The 19,565-nt window shown below is 46.2% G+C and overlaps 2 protein-coding genes across 2 annotated transcripts in view; both read left to right on the top strand.

Moving 5' to 3' along the window:
- Positions 1 to 19,565, top strand: part of LOC138949485 (aromatic-L-amino-acid decarboxylase-like) — a 179,761-nt gene that overhangs the window by 69,163 nt on the left and 91,033 nt on the right. The window lies entirely within an intron of this gene.
- LOC138949480 (ATP-binding cassette sub-family A member 2-like) overlaps positions 1 to 19,565 on the top strand; it is a 95,454-nt gene that overhangs the window by 39,083 nt on the left and 36,806 nt on the right. The window contains exons 7-21 of the mRNA XM_070321309.1: positions 410 to 517; positions 1,171 to 1,272; positions 2,051 to 2,113; positions 7,716 to 8,040; positions 9,193 to 9,314; positions 10,570 to 10,698; positions 12,148 to 12,409; positions 13,675 to 13,850; positions 14,411 to 14,514; positions 14,764 to 14,878; positions 15,581 to 15,771; positions 16,246 to 16,396; positions 16,664 to 16,868; positions 17,306 to 17,485; positions 18,958 to 19,138. Of these exons, the coding sequence (XP_070177410.1) occupies positions 410 to 517; positions 1,171 to 1,272; positions 2,051 to 2,113; positions 7,716 to 8,040; positions 9,193 to 9,314; positions 10,570 to 10,698; positions 12,148 to 12,409; positions 13,675 to 13,850; positions 14,411 to 14,514; positions 14,764 to 14,878; positions 15,581 to 15,771; positions 16,246 to 16,396; positions 16,664 to 16,868; positions 17,306 to 17,485; positions 18,958 to 19,138 (2,414 nt within the window). The remainder of the gene's footprint in view (positions 1 to 409; positions 518 to 1,170; positions 1,273 to 2,050; positions 2,114 to 7,715; positions 8,041 to 9,192; positions 9,315 to 10,569; positions 10,699 to 12,147; positions 12,410 to 13,674; positions 13,851 to 14,410; positions 14,515 to 14,763; positions 14,879 to 15,580; positions 15,772 to 16,245; positions 16,397 to 16,663; positions 16,869 to 17,305; positions 17,486 to 18,957; positions 19,139 to 19,565) is intronic.

Raw genomic sequence — 19,565 nt, 5'->3', positions numbered from 1 at the left:
TGGGTGAGGTGGTAAGGGATTATGTCATACAGTGGAACCCCTGTTTTAGACCCTCAAAACTCTGCGGAAATCAGGTCCTTATCATAGTATCTTTACTTCACCTTACAGCCACCCACAAGTTTCTCAACCAACGTGGCGGTGATGTGAGCGGATGGTGTTGTGTGTGAGGGGGTTGGGAGAGGGGGGAGGGATTTTGTGATAGTTTATTCAAATGACGCCTGTCAGGATTAGTAGTACTGGGAGTGAGGGCAAGGTAGCCATCTTGCAGCCAGCAGACTGCGCACACCTCTTGAAGGTACGTGGGAGAGATATTGGGAAGGGGACTTTGCACTTTTTGAAACAACTTTTTCAAAACCAGTATACAGATGATCCTGTGGTGATTATCAACCTTTGTCTCGCTGTCCTGCAGATGGCGCTGCTGTCGCCCCAAGTGCTGAAGGCCGTGGCGTGTGACAAGGACACCTTCACCGGTCTCATCGTGCCCGCTCCCCCCTACAACATCACGCAGCAGCAAATGGTAAGATATTCAACATTGCCCCTCCCCCCTTACAGAATCGTTCCTCAGTAAATGGTAAGATATTCAACATTGCCCCTCCCCCCCTCCCCCTTACAGAATCGTTCCTCAGTAAATGGTAAGATATTCAACATTGCCCCTCCCCCCCCCCCCCTTACAGAATCGTTCCTCAGTAAATGGTAAGATATTCAACATTGCCCCTCCCCCCCTCCCCCTTACAGAATCGTTCCTCAGTAAATGGTAAGATATTCAACATTGCCCCTCCCCCCCTCCCCCTTACAGAATCGTTCCTCAGTAAATGGTAAGATATTCAACATTGCCCCTCCCCCCCTCCCCCTTACAGAATCGTTCCTCAGTAAATGGTAAGATATTCAACATTGCCCCTCCCCCCCTCCCCCTTAGAGAATCGTTCCTCAGTAAATGGTAAGATATTCAACATTGCCCCTCTGTCCCCACCCCCCCTCCCACAACATCACATCGCAACAAATGGTAATATATTGACACACATCCCCCCTCCCCCGCCTCGCCTGCTGGCACTGTCTTGGAGGAACACTGACTGTCTTGATCTGTGTAAAATGTCATATTTTCGTCAAAAATACAAAGTAACATATATGTTGTTGTTGTTTTTATAACGGCTGGTTACACTATGTTGACAGGATGACCTTCAGCAACGACTGTGTGCGCTCAACACCTCACAGCTGACCGACCTGTCCTCAAACCTGTCGGCTGAAATCCCCGACCAAGAGATCATTGACATTGTGAGTCAAGTTTAGTAGTAGTAATAATAATAATAAGGGTAGTTATATGGTGCAAATCCTACCATAGTTATAAGCGCCTTACAAAAACTCAACGAATCAGTTGACAAATACAAAGTCATGTACATGATGAATATTTGGAACACTTGGGGGGTAACAACACCTCTAACAATCGTAAGGATATCTCTATGGCAAACATCTTACTATTTAATTGACAAATATGCACTAAAAAAAAAAGGACATTTCTGTGTACAATGCAATATTGATTGATTGCCTTTCTGGCTGATTGACTGATTGATTGACCGATTGATTGATTGATTGATTGATTGATTGATTGCCTTTCTGGCTGATTGACTGATTGATTGACCGATTGATTGATTGATCGCCTTTCTGGCTGATTGACTGATTGATTGACCGATTGATTGATTGATTGATTGACCGATTGATTGATTGATTGATTTATTGATTTATTGATTGATTCACCGATTGATTGATTGATTGATTGATTGATTGCCTTTCTGGCTGATTGACTGATTGATTGACCGATTGATTGATTGATTGATGGATTGATTGATTGCCTTTCTGGCTGATTGACTGATTGATTGACCGATTGATTCATTGATTGATTCACCGATTGATCTTTGGTACATGAGGATAGAGGTTTAGGCCCTGCCTAGACTTACAACCTGTGATTAATACATCTAGCACACAAACAGTGAAAGGAGTGTAGCAACAGAACTATTTGCCTTCAATGTATTGTGTTGTCTGTCTGTGTCCACAGCTCAACCTGAAGCCAATCAACCTGTCGGCAACGGCAACCAAAGTGGAGAAATTTGTGGACAAGGTAAGAGCCCAGACAAGCTGAACATGGATACTAGTACTAGCTTGCATGGACAGCAATGTTTATGGCGATAAGACTGTAGCAGTCTTTGATCTATAAAAAGGGAAATGCACTACTATTTATAAAGTAAAGGATGTTGTGTTTGGGATCTGCTGGCCGATGTGAATGCGTGATGTATTGTGTAAAAAAATTCCATCTCACACGGCATAAATAAATCCCTGCGCTTTGAATATGTGCGCGATATAAATTGCATTAAAAAAAAAAAATTTTAAATTAAAAAAATCCCTGCGCTTAGAACTGTACCCACGGAATACGCGCGATAAAAGCCTCATATTGATTGATTGATTTTGGGGCCCAAGGACTGTTATGCCGGGTTGGAAGTAGAGATACAAGCGCCTACTTCCCAAGAAATGCTCCATATGGCTTCGTGTCTCCAAACACCTCTGACAGTCAAATCCAGCTCCTGGCCTTCACGTGGCGGGCCCTGTCTTCGACTAACAGGAGAAGGGATGCAGGCGGGTCCCTGGCGCCTTAAAACCAGCTGCTTCGGGCAGATGGGGCTCGTCAACCTTGGATGGTCGCTCATCTAGGAGAAGGACAACTCCGATTTCAAAACCCGCACTGCCTTGTGTGCGCCTTGGGAAAGGCAAAGGCTACAAGAAGGAAAACTTCGACGTCAAACCCGGGTAGAGTGGACTCGACAGCCCAGCAAGGCAGCTACTCTTGGGGAGGAGGCAACCCTGAGTAAGAACCTCAACCACCGAAGACGGAAGACAGCAGCCAACTTGGCGTGGGGAGAAAATCGGCTGTCTACGCTCCCACGATAATATGGCCGTACAATTATCCTTGGATCGATGTGGTGTCGTCCTGGTGTCCCGCAGCCAGGGTAGGACGGCGCCGGGCCTCCAGCCTCAAGGAGGTCCAACTTCAGCGACTGACTGCGGTTCTGACCCTCTTCCTTTGACCGGGGGAGGGCAGAATAGAGCTACCGGTCAACAACTTCGCATCATGCATTGGAATGCAGAAGGGGTGCGACAGAAGAAACTTGAACTGCAACAGTTCCTCAAGTCACAACAAATAGACATATGTTGCATCCAAGAGACCCATCTCAACAGCTCCCATAGATTCTCTGTAAGAGGATATGAAACACATCGATTTGACCGGGAAAACAGACCAAAAGGTGGAGTCCTAACTCTGGTAAAAACCAACCTGTCTTCCATAGAGGTGCAAAGATCAGAAGATGCTGACATGGAATTCATCACCGTGAAGCTCATTCTCCCAGAAAGAAACCTGACCATTTGCAACCTCTACAGTCCGCCCAACAAGATGATGCAACTTCACTGTCTTCGACCTGGCACTGAAGACTGGATTGTAGTTGGCGACTTCAACAGCCACTCCCCCAGCTGGGGTTATCCAAGTCTGGATGCAAAAGGCGAAGAAGTGGAAGACTGGCTCATCGAAAACCAGCTGGTCCTTGTCAACAAGCCTGATGATCCCCCAACCTTCTATTTCAGAGTGTGGAAGAAGACCAGCACACCTGATCTTGCCATAGCCACTGACAACGTGCACAAGATCACGAGGAGAGAGGTCAGCGAGCAACTTGGAGGCAGCGACCACAGACCCACAATCCTGACCATTGCCAAGCAGGTCATCCCCAGCACAGGGAAACTGCCGCCCAGTTGGAACTACAAGAAAGCCAACTGGATGCTCTTCAGCCAACTCACTGACCTCTACACAAAGTCCATCACCTTCGATAGGCACAGTGTCGACAGGAACGCCTCCATGTTCAACTCCGCCATACTCCAGGCAGCGAAAAAGTCCATTCCAAGAGGCAGGCGGCGTGACTACAAACCGTACTGGAACAACGCCCTGGAAGAGTTGCACAAGAAGCTGAGCGAAGCGAGAGAAAACATGGAGAAGGACCCCACACCTGAAAATGTGGCGCGACACTTGCAGATAAGGACAGACTTTGACAAAGAAAAGCAGCGCCAAACCCAGAACAGCTGGAGAGAGAAAACGGCCTCCTTAAACATGGAGAAAGACACTCAAAAGCTATGGCAGCTGACCAAGACACTGAACGAGGACAACTCTGGGAGAAGGAAGGTCACCCTCCACACTAACACCGGAGATGTCACAGGCAAAACAGCCGCAAATGTCTTCGCCAAAGCTTTTGAGGCAGATAGTACAGTGACGGTCCCTGCTGACAGACTGAAGGATGTCAGAAGCCAGACTCGAGCTGCACTTCACAACACAGCAAGTACTGATTTGGACCCATGCATGACCGAACGTCTGATCCTCCGTGAGCTGGAAGAAGCACTGAGAAAGCTGAAGCAGAAGAAGGCCCCAGGCCCTGATGGCATCTCCAACGACATGTTGAAGCACCTCGGCCCTGGTGCAAAGCGATTCCTTCTGTCCATCTACAACCAGAGCTGGTCGACAGGCACTGTGCCTACGAGTTGGAAAGTCGCCCTTATAAGACCCATCCCGAAGAAAGGAAAGGATAAGCGTGACCCATCCAGCTATCGACCCATCAGCCTACTCAGTTGCGTTGGAAAGCTTCTGGAAAGGATCGTGAACAAGAGACTGTTGTCGCTTCTTGAGTCCAGATCTTTCCTTGCACCCACCCAAACAGGCTACCGGCAACATCGCAGCACCGAAGACCAGCTTGCCCTCTTGACGCAGGAGATTGAAGATGCCTTCCAAGAGAAAACAAGAGGCGAAGCCTTCAAGGCTCACGTAAGAAATCGACAAACAGTAACACAAACTCAATCACTCCGTCACACATACACACACACACACACACAGTAAGCAGGTGAAACTGTGCAAGAAAGCGAGACCCTGGATCTGCCAAGTAGTCTCGGCCCGCTCACAATAACAATGACCGAGACTTTCAGTAATTCCTTTGCGTGACGTCTAACCCTCTTACGTCATAATGTGACGTCTTCAAATAGTTTCTATCACACACGTCAAACACTTTTGACCGAGACGTAATCTTCTTATGCGAGCTTTATCCATAGACTCGGAAATGTTAAAGTTTCTATCACACACACACACACACACGCACGCACGCACGCACGCACGCACGCACGCACGCACAGACAGACAAAGTTTATCATCGCATAGGCTACACTTACGTGAGCCAAAAAAGGTCCTGGCAGTGTTCTTTGATCTGTCCCGGGCCTTCGACACAGTCTGGAAGGAAGGGCTGCTACTGAAGCTTTTGCATGCGGGCGTCCATGGCAAGATGTTCAAGTGGCTGAGTGACTTCCTCTTCAATAGAACAGCAAGAGTGATGGTAGACGGGACGACCAGCAACCTCGTGAAGCTGAGAGAGGGTGTCCCACAAGGCGGAGTGATCTCCCCTACCCTCTTCCTTGTCTACATAAATGACATCACAACAACGGTGCCAAAACATGTCTCGAACACCCTGCATGCGGATGACTTTGCAGTCTGGTGTGCAGAAGAACACACCTCCACAGCAACACACCGTATCCAGAACACCATCAATAGCGTGTCCAGCTGGTCAGAACACTGGGCATTACAGCTGAACACTACCAAGACGGTCAGCACTCTCTTCTCACTCTCCACCTCCAAGGAAAAGGTCCTGCTGAAACTGAAAGACCAAGCAGTCCCACAGGTCGACACGCCAACGTTTCTGGGAGTCACCCTGGACACACGTCTGACGTGGAAGCCGCAGATTGAAGCGACAGAAGGAAGAGCGATGAAGAAGCTCTCGCTCATGAAGAAATTGGCAGGAACCCAGTGGGGCGCAAATTCTGGCATTCTGAAACAGGTCTACACAGGCGCTGTCAGACCGGTCATGGAATACGCCTCCTCAACATGGACCACTGCCTCCAAAACCAACAAAGGAAAGCTGGACAAAGTCCAGAACATGGGGCTAAGGATCATCCTCGGTGCCATGAAAAGTACACCCATCCAAGAAATGGAGAAAACAGCAGACCTGGAACCACTCGAGGACAGACGAGAGTACAAAGCTGTCCTCCAGGGAGAGAAGATGAAGAGACTGACCACTCACCCACTTCACCAAAACCTCAACAAGGGCACCAAGAACAGGCTGAAACGAAAGAGCCTCAAACATCAGGTCAAGGACCTCCAAACGGAGTATGCTGAAGCTCTGGAAGCTGACCCCAACTGCTGTGAGACACTCGTCTCAGACGTCTGGGCCCCACGCAAGAGCTTCCATGAAGTCAGAACAGATGTACCAGGACTGACAGCAAAGGGCGAACAGTCACCACATGTCCAGAAGGCCCTCGCCATGGAGATGATTCAGGACCGCTACCCACATTGCACCTGGACTCACGTCTACACAGACGGCTCCTCAGAGAACGCCGTAAGGAATGGAGGCAGTGGCGTCTACATCCGTCGCCCAAACGGGACCACCACCTCCCTCTCCGTCCCAGCTGGTGACCTGAGCTCGAACTACAGGGCCGAGCTCCACGCCCTCATCACTGCAGCAGAGCACGCAGCAGGGGAAGACCGCAGTCGGCAAAACATCGTCCTCCTCACTGACTCCCTGTCCGCCCTCCAGTCCCTTCTGTCTGGCCCCACTGACCTCCCCACCAGGCAACTCGACAACTGCCTCAGCACCCTGTCTCAACACAACAAGGTGGTGCTCCAGTGGATACCGGCTCATGTCGGCATTGCCGGCAATGAAGAAGCGGACAGGCTGGCAAAAGGAGGTGCGAGACTTCCCCAACCACACAACTCCACCTCGTACAAAGAAGCCAAGACTCTTCTACAACGGAAGAAGAAAGAAAACTGGAAAAAGAGAAACGGAGACTACAACCCACAGGAAGACCCCATCAACAAACTAGACCGGAGAAGCCAAACCACCATTTTCCGTCTAAGGACAGGGCACTGTGGACTGAAGAAACACCTCAAGAGACTGGGCCTTGCGGATGACGCACACTGTGAATGTGGCTCGGAAGAGCAAACTCCGGAGCACATTCTCCAGAACTGCCCCCATCTAGAGACAATACGCCAGAAGTTCTGGCAAGAAGAGACCAGTGTTGGAGCCAAACTCTGGGGTCCTGCCGACGAACTGCGCAAGACTGCGGACTTCCTGGCAGCCACTGGTCTGAGGATCTTACACGGCCACCAACATCGAACGCAGAAGAAGAAGAAGAAGAAGATTGATTGATTGATTGATTGATTGATTGATAGGGTATAAAGAGAGCAGACTAGGCTTTTTATGTAAGGTGTGCGTTTCTAAGAGAGTAAGTAACAAATGATGTGAATGACTTTCTTTATGGTGCATGAGGCAGGACAGGACTTTCGTGCTGCAAAAACTTCTCAAGTCGTTTTTACACGTGACATTTTTCAGATTTTTTCTGTGAGCTCCAGGGACGAGGTGCTAGAGCAAGTTGCCAACCGGTGTTGGATTGGTTGAAATTGAGAGTTGTTGTGATTTCCACCAATGGGACCCCACGCTTTGTTCTCTCCTTAATTGGGTTACACCTCGGCCCAGGGGGACACTCTCACAACACTTTTAGGATTTATAACCAGAATTTCACGTCCAGACAGTTTCATCGATCCTCGTTCCCATGGCTGAATTTTATCAACATTTGTCATACGTACATTACAGGTTGAAAGGTTCATCCAGTTTCAACGAGAGCTAGAAGAACTGGGCAAGTTTGTCGACATGTTGCCGTTCCAAGAGCCCCACCCTGACAGCGTCAACCAAACGGTGGTCGTCGACCCCACCGACAACAGCACGTCACCGCTGGGCCCCGATGACCCCGTAACCCCGACCCCTAATAAGCACTGGAAGCCTAGCTTGCTGAGGATCTGGAGTTTCATGCAGACGGCCGTGTGCGGCAAGGAAAAAGAACCCAAGAACAAGCAAGGAGTGAACTCGCCCGACGCACAGGGGGACGAGGGGGATGGCGGTGATGATCCTATTGACATCGGTGAGCAGAGCTACGCTTTAAGTGCAATTGCTACGCCAAGCTAAAGATTGCTATGCTTAAACAAATTACATGGGTGAAACTCTTCCGTCTCAGAGCGGAAATCCGCCATATGAAATTGGTCAAATAAGGAATTCCTTATTTTGAAAATCTTTTAAAAAAAATTTTTTTTTTAAATTAAAAAAAATTTTTTTTTTTTTCGCCGGCGATCCGATTCGTTTTTCCCCTAACACAGTGACCGGACATCGCTGAGTCTTTGTTTCACTGGGCGCGCGAATTATCGGACTACAGCTTGGCATTTGTTACCATGTTTAATGTGCAAATTTGTGTGTTTGAGATACCAGGATAGGCCTACTTTTACCCTTAAAAGCCTGATTTTTCGTTTTCTTCCGGGGGGGGGCTTCGCCCTCCTGGGCCCCCCTAGCAGGGCGTTGCCCCTGCAGGGGCGGACAAGGGAGGGGGTTTCTGGGGTTTCCGGAAAAAAAAAACAGCCAAAAAATAAAAATATTTGATGGTGCATTTCTTTATTTTACATTGAGTTTCAATTTTTGGGGTATTAATCAGTGACAAAATCTGCTGCCTGACACTGGTAATGATCATCCTCAGAATGCACCAGATTGCACCATTTTGCATCCTTTTTTTCAAAATTTTCCGGGGGGGGCATGCCCCCGGACCCCCCTAGCAAACTAGGCGCTTTGCGCCGTAGGATCTGCGCTTCGCGCCTTCACCCCCATATCTTCACAATATACTTTTGGGAAACCCCCCCCCATAAAATGAACTGATCCGCCCCTGCCCTGCACCCCACCAGGGCTTGGGCGGCCCCTGGACCCCCGGCCTCATTTTCCTTATTTTCAATTCTGATCAGTTTCACCCATGAAATTATCACAAGCATGCTATAATTCCCTTTTTTTGGTGGGTCCTAGTACTCATATTTGCTTCCCACTCCGTGTAGCTGTCACAAAATGGGTCACAAAGCATGGTCTACACTGAAAAGTGGTACTGCATATACTCTCCAATGGGCATTTCAATGAAACTTGATTAAAAATGTCTGTCTATTTTTTTTAAATGCTGCACTGAAAAAAACATTCTACGCTGATGAAGCATTCTGTCACTAAGTCAGATTTCATGTAACTTTCCTGCTTGTCTATTTTCCAGATTCCCTGAGGATGTCGTCGCGTCAGAAAGAAATGCTGGGCATCATCATGCACTATCTCTACAGCAACCCCAAGATCCTCTACGCACCCAACAACACTGCCGCTGATGAGGTCATCAAAAAGGTCAGCCATCTCTGTAACTGTAATGCTTGTTCTTTCGAGACCTTCGCGCACTTAAGATTTTACTTTAACTTCCAAATTGAGATGTCATGTTCATATTTTTTACATTTAGTCAAGTTTTGACTAAATGTTTTAACATAGAGGGGGAATCGAGACGAGGGTCATGGTGTATGTGTGTGTGTGTGTGTGTGTGTGTGTGTGTGTAGAGCGATTCAGAGTAAACTACTGGACCGATCTTTATGACATTTTTCATGAGAGTTCCTGGGTATGATATCCCCAGACGTTTTTTTCATTTTTTCGATAAATGTCTTTGATGACGTCATATCCGGCATTTTGTAAAAGTTGAGGCGGCACTGTCACACCCTCATTTTTCAATAAAATTGATTGAAATTTTGGCCAAGCAATCTTCGACAAAGGCCGGACTTTGGTATTGCATTTCAGCTTGGAGGCTTAAAAATTAATAAATGACTTTGGTCATTAAAAATCTGAAAATTGTAATTAAAATTATTTTTTATGAAATGATCCAAAATTACGTTTATCTTATTCTTCATCATTTTCTGATTCCAAAAACATATAAATATGTTATATTCGGATTAAAAACAAGCTCTGAAAATTAAAAGTATAAAAATTATTATTAAAATTCAATTTCCAAAATCGATTTAAAAACAATTTCATCTTATTCCTTGTCGGTTCCTGATTCCAAAAACATATAGATATGATATGTTTGGATTAAAAACACGTTCAGAAAGTTAAAAAGAATAGAGATATAGAAAAGCGTGCTATCCTCCTCAGCGCAACCGCTACCGCGCTTTTCTGGATTGTTAATTTCACTGCCTTTGCCACGAGCAGTGGACAGACGATGCTACGAGTGTACGGTCTTGCGGAAAGAATGCAATGCGTTCAGTTTCATTCTGTGAGTTCGACCGAACTTGACTAAATGTTGTATTTTCGCCTTACGCGACTTGTTTGTTTTTACAAACAGACAATGGAATACACATCTTTGACTTCAAGGATGATTTCTTCGAAACTGCATTTTGAGTGGTCGTATATATGCCAATGTACGGCAGCAAGCAAAAGGTCAAGAAACATGGCTGCAAGTGAAAGAATTAGAACCTAACACTTGATTAACGAAAACTTACATGGCCTGCTAGTCAAGCTATCTTTGTAACATATTTCTATTTCAAACATTTCCAGGGGAGCTACTGAGAAATTAAAATATTTGATTGTGAACATAAAGGGGACTTGTTTGTGTGTGCAGGCCAACACAACATTCCAGTTCATCGACAGTATCGGCGACTACGCTCGCGAGTGGCTCAGCATATCACAGGAGCTGCATGACTTTCTGCGCGAACCCAAAACAGAGCACAACCTCATGGCCATCAAAGAGGTAAGATCAGGGACCTGTTCTCAAGTCTCCTTCTCAATACACGAGTTTCGGAAATAACTCTGTCAGGATTTGCAAGCGTTGTGGAAGAGCTGTGCCCCTTACCTCGGACAAACAGGAAACACGTGGAAAGTCAACGATGACAGTGAATAACTGTTCTCCGACGTGTGTTCTGCAGTGTCCAATCGATAGGATGCCCTTGTGTGTAAACCCTGACAGTGTTCATTCCAGAAAATGTCTATTACGAGGATGACAATTAATACGTTTGGAGTCTTTGTGTCTTGAGTCTTTTTTATGCGCATTATTGTGTTGTTTGAGCAGTTGTCATTGTTTATCTGTGTCAGATGAAATTGTTTGAGAAGAACAAATTAGTTTGGGGGCACTCCATGTGGAAAGTACGTGATCATTCTTTGACCCTTGTTTGTATAAGGAAGAGAGAGAGAGAGCGATGCACAACTGAGGGTTGATGTAGAATGGTCTAGTTTTCTCTATCCTTCTTCGCGTTCATACCTGATCTTTGAACCAGGAAGAGAGAGAGCGATGCACAACTGAGGGTTGATGTAGAATGGTCTAGTTTTCTCTATCCTTCTTCGCGTTCATACCTGATCTTTGAACCAAGCAGGAAGGATACCGGACTAAAAGCAGTTGATGCAAATGTTAACATGAGTGAGAAATTACCAAATATTTGAAGCTCATCGAGGAAATTGAAAATGAGCGACAGGTAACAAAATAGTTGAAGCTCATCCAGGAAATTGAAATGAGCGACAGGTAACAAAATAGTTAAAGCTCATCCAGGTAATTGAAAATGAGCGACAGGTAACAAAATAGTTAAAGCTCATCCAGGAAATTGAAAATGAGCGACAGGTAACAAAATAGTTAAAGCTCATCCAGGTAATTGAAAATGAGCGACAGGTAACAAAATAATTGAATCTCATCCAGGAAATTGAAAATAAGTGACAGGTAACAAAATAGTCGAAACTTACCCAGGAAATTGAAAATGAGCGACAGGTAACAAAATATTTGAAGCTCATCCAGGAAATTGAAAATGAGCGACAGGTAACAAAATAGTTGAAGCTTACCCAGGAAATTGAAAATGAGCGACAGGTAACAAAATAGTTAAAGCTCATCCAGGAAATTGAAAATGAGCGACAGGTAACAAAATAGTTAAAGCTCATCCAGGTAATTGAAAATGAGCGACAGGTAACAAAATAATTGAATCTCATCCAGGAAATTGAAAATAAGTGACAGGTAACAAAATAGTCGAAGCTCATCCAGGAAATTGAAAATGAGCGACAGGTGACAGAATACTTGAAGACAAGATGTGAAAATGAAATTGTCCCACTGCTGGTTCTTTATTTAAGTTAAAAATTTACAGTGGAAAACATACAAACACTCCTATCACGCCTTGCCTATCAAGACACACACTTACCAAAGCCCTCACTTTGTTTCCAGATGCAGTCGGATCTGCAGAAGCACAAGGGTTTCGTCTGGCCCTTGTTCGCCATCCCCCAGTTGTCCCCCTTCCTCTCGGAGCCCATCCACAACACCACGCAGTATCTTCACGTCCTCGACATGATTGACCGCGCCGCCCGCGAGTGGTTGCGTCTCATCCACGGCATCTCGCTCAACGTCTTCCAGGGGTTCGAGTCTGAGACAGAGATGGTGGATTTTTTCCTCAACAAGGCTTACGCTCAGAACATCAGTGTCATTGCAGGTAAGAAATGGAGGTAGAGTGGTACCTGCCATGAAAGGACACCCTTGGGACCATCCAGAGGGGTCCCTACATTGCAGGTGGCCTTGCCTGATTGGTATCATTTGTGAAGTTAACACAGAAAGATATTTTGAATATTCTGAGCGCATTCCAGTTACTACACCTGTGCTTTGTCTGATGTTTGGTAAAGAATGCTCTTGTTTCATATCTTCTTCTTCTTCAGCGTTCCACAAATTCTGGTGACGTGTCAGTTTGTTTGCCCATTTAGGTTCCCCACACTATACCATGAGAGCATAGTCAGCTTCATTCCGCTTTCGTTGGGTAGGCATACTGGGTATTTTCGTGTTTCCATAACCCACCGAACTCCGACATGGATTACAGGATCTTTTCTGTGCGCACTTGGTCTTGTGCTTGCGTGTACACACCAAGGGGGTTAAGTCACTAGCAGGTCTGCACATAAATTGACCTGGGAGATCGGAAAAATCTTCACTTTTAACCCACCAGGCGGCAGCGACCAGGATTCGAACTCACGACCTTCCGATTAGGAGGCCGACGTCTTACCACTGCGCAACTTCGCCTGTCATTCCATATGAAAGCCAGGATATATCTGTGTCAGAGAACATGATCAGACAGGTGCAATGGCTGAGTGAATAAGGCGTTGGTCTCCCAAGTGGAAGGTCGTGGGTTTGAATCCCAGCCGCGCCTGTTGGGTTAAGGGTGGAGATTTTTTCGATCTCCCAGGCTAACTTATGTGCAGACCTGCTTGTGCCTTATCCCCCTTCATGTGTATACGCAAGCAAAAGACCAAGTGCGCATAGAAAAGATCCTGTAATCCATGTCAGAGTTCGGTGGGTTATAGAAACACAAAAATACCAAGCATGCATCCCCCGAAAGCTGCGTATGGCTGCCTATATGGCGGGATAGAAACATAAAATCCCACTTGTGCAAAAAACACGAGTGTACGTTGGAATTCCAGCCCATAAACGAAGCAGAAGAAGGTTGTCAAGTGAGTGGTGTTACAGCTTTTATCATCATCTGAGTGGTGTTACAGCTTTTATCATCATCTGAGTGGTGTTACAGCTTTTATCATCATCTGAGTGGTGTTACAGCTTTTATCATCATCTGAGTGGTGTTACAGCTTTTATCATCATCTGAGTGGTGTTACAGCTTTTATCATCATCTGAGTGGTGTTACAGCTTTTATCATCATCTGAGTGGTGTTACAGCTTTTATCATCATCTGAGTGATGTTTGTATGTTGTGTTTGCAGGCGTAGCGTTTGAGAACATGCTTGGCGAGAAAGAGTTACCGCCCCACGTGCGTTACAAGATCCGTCAGAACGCGACGTTCATCACCACCACCAAGAACGTGCGCAAACAGCCGTGGACCCCCGGCCCTGGACCTGGCGTCTACCGCTACTACCAGTTTGGTTTTGTCTGGGTGCAGGTCAGTCTTTGGGAGAGATGTCTGTCTGTCTGTCTGTCTGTCTGTCTGTCCTTTTAGGTCGATGTGGTTGATAAGAAGGGGTAGGCATCAGATGGGCCAGAGATAGCAATTGAGATGTGATGCAAGCCTTTTTACTTGCCCAGCATCCAGGTAACTATTGACTCAAGAAGATGAGTATGCATCTGTTTGTGATGTAATGATTTGAAGGGAATTAAGGATGAAGCATTTAAAATGGGTTGATTGGGAGAGAATGGGGTAACATATACAATGGGACAAAGATATTTCAATCGTAAAGCCGAATACATCTGATTTTTGGACTCAGAGAGCAAGAAAAGATTGTTTATGAATTTTAAGTTTCAATCAATAATACTAGGAACAACAGCCACCTTGAAACTTGTTTGTGTTAAAAAAACACTAAAAAAACAATTGTTCAATATTGTAATTAGCTTGCAGCAAAAAGCCTGTATACAGAATCAAACCACTGACACACCTCACAAAAAAGTTGTGAAATTGATCATATATGCTGTGACCTATATATTTAGTGTATGTGTGTCCCTCAGGACATGATGGACCGTGCCATCGTGGACATCCAGGCAGGGAGGAAGGTGGTGGAGCCGGGCACCTACATGCAGCAGTTCCCCTACCCCTGCTACGTCTATGATCAGTGAGTTTTTAATTCTCTCTGTTCTTGTCTGAACATCTTGCTTGTGATCATTTATTTTGTGTGTGTGTGTGTGTGTGTGTGTGTGTGTGTGTGTGTGTGTGTGTGTGTGTGTGTGTGTGTGTGTGTGTGTGTGTGTGTGTGTGTGTGTATGTGTGTGTGTGTGTGTGTGTGTGTGTGTGTGTGTGTGTGTGTGTAAATCAGGTACATTTTGACATAAGGTTACGATTTTGCGTTTGCTTTGTGTTTCAGGTTTGTGTTCATGATAGAGCACGTCATGCCGCTGTGTCTGACCATCTCGTGGGTCTACAGCGTGGCCATGTTGGTTCAGTGCATCGTCTACGAAAAAGAACATCGCCTCAAGGAGGTAACTTATCCTCATTCTACAACAAAATAACTTTTACCAGTCTTTAGTACTGTGTTTGAAAGTATAGGCTAGATTTTTTCTGAAAAAATGTCGCATCAGTGACATGAAATGTTCAAAAATCAAATCAGGTTCTTTTCAGTCCCAGGGTTAATTTTCTACAGACTCTTCTCAGTGTCCAAATGCTCTGGTGTGTGTGCACGCAAACGATAAAGGTACCAAGTTCGGGTCTAGGAAATACACTTTTTCTTTTACCCAGGGAGAAAACAACCCCAATTGTCATGATGGAGACCTCACAGGATTTTTGACATAAATTTTCTTTACTGTACCTTACCTTAGCTTACCTTAGCTTACCTTAGCTTACCTTACCTTACCTTACCTTAGCTTAGCTTAGCTTAGCTTAGCTTACCATACCTTACCTTACCTTACCTTAGCTTAGCTTACCTTACCTTACCTTACCTTACCTTACCTTACCTTACCTTACCTTAGCTTAGCTTAGCTTAGCTTAGCTTAGCTTACCTTAGCTTAGCTTACCATACCTTACCTTACCATACCTTACCTTACCTTGCCTAACCTTACCTGACCCCACCCCAACCATGACCTCACAGGATTTTTGACATAAGTTTATCTTACTGTGCCGTACCGTACCTTACGTTACCTCACCTCACCTCACCTTATCTAACTTTAACTTATCTTACCATCCAGGTGATGAAAATGATGGGCCTGAGCAACGCGGTGCATTGGTGTGCGTGGTTCCTGACCACCTGCCTGCAGATGACGGCCACCACGGCCATGCTGACCACTATGCTCAAGGTGGGCAAGGTGCTGCCCCACAGCGATCCCTCCATCATCTTCATCGTGCTACAGGTCTACGCCGTCGCCGTCATATGCTTCTCGTGAGTTGACCACACTACTTTATGGCTGTTAGTTCTGTTAGCCCACAGCGATCCCTCCATCATCTTCATAGTCCTACAGGTCTACGCCGTCGCCGTCATATGCTTCTCGTGAGTTTCATTTTATTTTATTTACTTTATTATACCAATGCTGTGAAATTCGGAACCCCCTCCCCCCTCTCTCTCCCCCCCCCCCCCCCCTCTCCCCTGTTTATAGTGTATCATCTGTCCATGCGGCTGATAGGAGGGTGCCAATGTAGGTCTCTCCAGGAGAACAAATTCCTCCAGATGTTCGCCTTCATACAAAGCACGCACACACCTGAGTAGCGCCACTCTGTTTCTGCTAGCTTTCCACTGGAAGGAAGCGACCCACATTTTTCAGCAATGGAACAATTAAATTTTGATAATGAAATGAAATGAAATGGAACAGTATAGTTGCAAAGTGCTTTACACTGTTAGCGTGATGTTGTCCTGCAGGTTTTTGATCAGCGTGCTGTACTCCAAGGCCAAGGTGGCGGCAGCGTGTGCGGGCATCATCTACTTCCTGTCCTACGTCCCCTACATGTACCTTGCCATCAAGGAGGACATCGCTAACGACAAGATCCCCGCCGCCTACAAGACCGCCGCCGTGAGTGCAACCTTAGTACATGTCAAACATATGGAAGTTATATGATTGTTACTCTAATTCAGGAAAATGTCAAATTTGTCTTTGGCTCATAGCTTGCAAGACGGCATGTTATGAACAGAAAATGTCAGAAAACAGGGTGTGAAAAGGGGGGTTTGAGAGCGGTGAATAAATGTGTACAGTGGAAACCCCTTGTAAGACCTCCACAAGTCTACAGACAATCAGGTTGATGATGTCACTTCACACTCAAAGGCACTGTGTGTGTTTCAGTCGCTGTTCTCCACCACAGCGTTCGGCCTGGGCGCCAAGTACTTTGCCTTCTACGAGGAGATGGGGGTGGGGGTGCAGTACAGCAACATCAACATCTCCCCCGTGGAGGGCGACCAGTACAACCTCTTCATGGTCATCATCATGATGGTCCTCGACTGTCTCATGTACTCCATCCTCGTCTGGTACATCGAGCACGTCCACCCTGGTTAGTCTGTGTGTGTGTGTGTGTGTGTGTGTGTGTGTGTGTGTGTGTGTGTGTGTGTGTATGTGTGTGGGTCTGTGTGTGTCTGTGTGTATGTGTGTGTGTCTGTGCTGACTCTATTGTTACCTGTGTGAACAGGTACGTATGGTCTGCCCAAGCCCTGGTACTTGTATTATCTCACCTGTGTTGACTCATTTGTTACCTGTGTGTGTACAGGTACGTACGGCCTGCCCAAGCCCTGGTACTTCCCCTTCACCAAGAGCTACTGGTGCGGCGGCAGTGTGTCTGTGTGTCTGTGTTGACTCAGTTGTTACCTGTGTGTGTACAGGTATGTACGGCCTGCCCAAGCCCTGGTACTTCCCCTTCACCAAGAGCTACTGGTGCGGCGGCAGTGTGTCTGTGTGTCTGTGTTGACTCAGTTGTTACCTGTGTGTGTACAGGTACGTACGGCCTGCCCAAGCCCTGGTACTTCCCCTTCACCAAGAGCTACTGGTGCGGCGGCAGCATGCGGTCGGTGGAGGAGTGTCCCAACCCCCTGAACCTGTGTCGCCGTGGCAACGCCACTTTCCTGTCTCTGATGGAGGAGGATCAGGCGTGCGCCATGGGTCAGCAAGACCCTGGTGAGATTCCCTTTCACTTACCATATTTGTATTTCTGACCGACAGGCGTAGTGACCTAGTGGATAAAATGCTGGCCTCCCAAACGGAAGGTAGTGGGCCCAAATCCCGGCCGCGCCTGGTGGGTTAAGGGTGCAGATTTTTCTGATCTCATAGGTCAACGTATGTGCACACCTGCTAGCAGGGTTCGTACAGGTCATGGAAAACCTGGAAAGTCATGGAATTTGATTTTTAATTTTCCAGGCCTGGAAAGTCATGGAATTTCAATTCAAGTCATGGAAAGTCATGGAATTTAACAAAAATAAGAAAGAAAAAATATTAACCTTTAGCACGCCAGCGGCTATTTTCGTCGCCCAGCCATTCCCCCCCCCCCCCCCCCCCCCCCCCCCCCCTTTGTCAGCCAGCAGCGATTTGCGTCGCCAGCACAAGGCTTGTTCGTATGACCAACTTCTCGTTCGTATTTGCATACGAGAATAACGTATTTTTAACGGCACTTGAGCCAAAGCGAGGCTCACTTCCTTCCGTTATCTCGTCGTGTCGTCTGCGCTGCATTTGAGTCGGTTTCGTCGAAGTTTTCTGCTTTTGTTTTTGCATCGATAAAGTACTTTAGCGCTTTGACAAGCAAGATGGAGGATGATGAGTTTGAAACTTTCTTTCGAGTTGTTTCTTGACAACAAAAAGTATGCGGAATTGGAACGAATTACCAAGGAAGATCTTCGCAATGAACTGTGTATCGCGGTGAAAAAAATGACAGTTCGTCAAGTCACAGTGACGGTTACGAAACGGAATTTACGAAAGTGCAGATGGATACAAACAGTGGCTGGTCCAGTTTAGTGAAATGACAGGACCAGCAAACATTACCGATAATCTGACTGCGTAGCAAATGCTTGACTTGCTTGTCGAAGAGAGCGTAGAAACTGACTCAAATTCAGTGCAAAGCAAGCCAGTGTCAAAACTGGCAAGAGTTTGCGTGTTCGGAAATGGCGACCTGTGGATCTAGTCATGGAAAATGTTATTGAGGCTCATGGAAAGTCATAGAAAAGTCATGGAATTTTGTTTCTAAAAACCAGTGGGGACCCTGTGCTAGTGCAAGTTCAAGGCCAAGTGCGCACGGAAAAATCCTGTGATCCATGTCAGAGTTGGTTAAAGTTAAAGAAACACCACAATACCAAGCATGCGTGCCCCTAAAGCTTCGAATGCATGGCTGCCTAAATAGCCTAAATGGCGTAAAAACGGCCATACACATAAAAAAACCGGTGGGAGTTTCAGCCCATTAACGAAGAAAAAGAAGAAGGGTTTGTTAAATGCTTCTATCTGATCCATGTTTTAGGTTTGTTAAACAATTTACACAGTGATAGTGTGATGCATGGCAACACTTCATTCCGTTTTGACATTAATCTTTTGGAAACTTGGCAAGAATATTAAAAAGCTGTGAATGTGGATTGCTTAGGACAATTTTGCATCTGTTTCTCCAGAGCGTGCAAGGAAGTTTGAACCCGAGCCGCTCCATCTGCCGCTGGGTGTGTGCATCGACAACCTGAGCAAAGTCTACAAGCCGGGACGCAAGGTGGCCGTCAAACAGCTGAGTCTCAACCTGTACGAAGGACAGATCACCTCATTCCTGGGTCACAACGGGGCTGGCAAGACCACCACCATGTGAGTGAACAGACAGAGAGAAGGATGGGAGAGAGAAGAGAGAGAGAGAGAGAGAGTGTGTTTTGGTTTGGTTTGGTTTGTGTGTTTGTTTGGCTTGTTTGTGAAGGCGGGGGGGGAGGTATGGGGGGGGGGGGGGAGGTGTCAGGGAGAGAGTAAGAGCTGTGTCATGAAGTGGATTATAGTGTGAATAAGGGAGTTACTTTTATATGTATGTGTTCTGCCCTATCTAATTTCACTGACTCTTCACTCTTCACACTACACACTTCAAACACAGAATTTGGGAGGATACAAGTTTATTAATTCCTCACAATTCTTCACTTCAAATACATCAATACGAATCAAACTCTCAAACACACAGTTCACACAAACATATAGCATTCACTCAATGCATGTAAATACATAGTATAAAGATACTTTCTCAAAGATA

Source organism: Littorina saxatilis, linkage group LG15 (genome assembly GCF_037325665.1).
Source record: "Littorina saxatilis isolate snail1 linkage group LG15, US_GU_Lsax_2.0, whole genome shotgun sequence".
Lineage (NCBI taxonomy): Eukaryota > Metazoa > Mollusca > Gastropoda > Littorinimorpha > Littorinidae > Littorina > Littorina saxatilis.
Note: the sequence above shows the minus strand (reverse complement) of the source record. Positions and strands in the feature narration are given on the sequence as shown.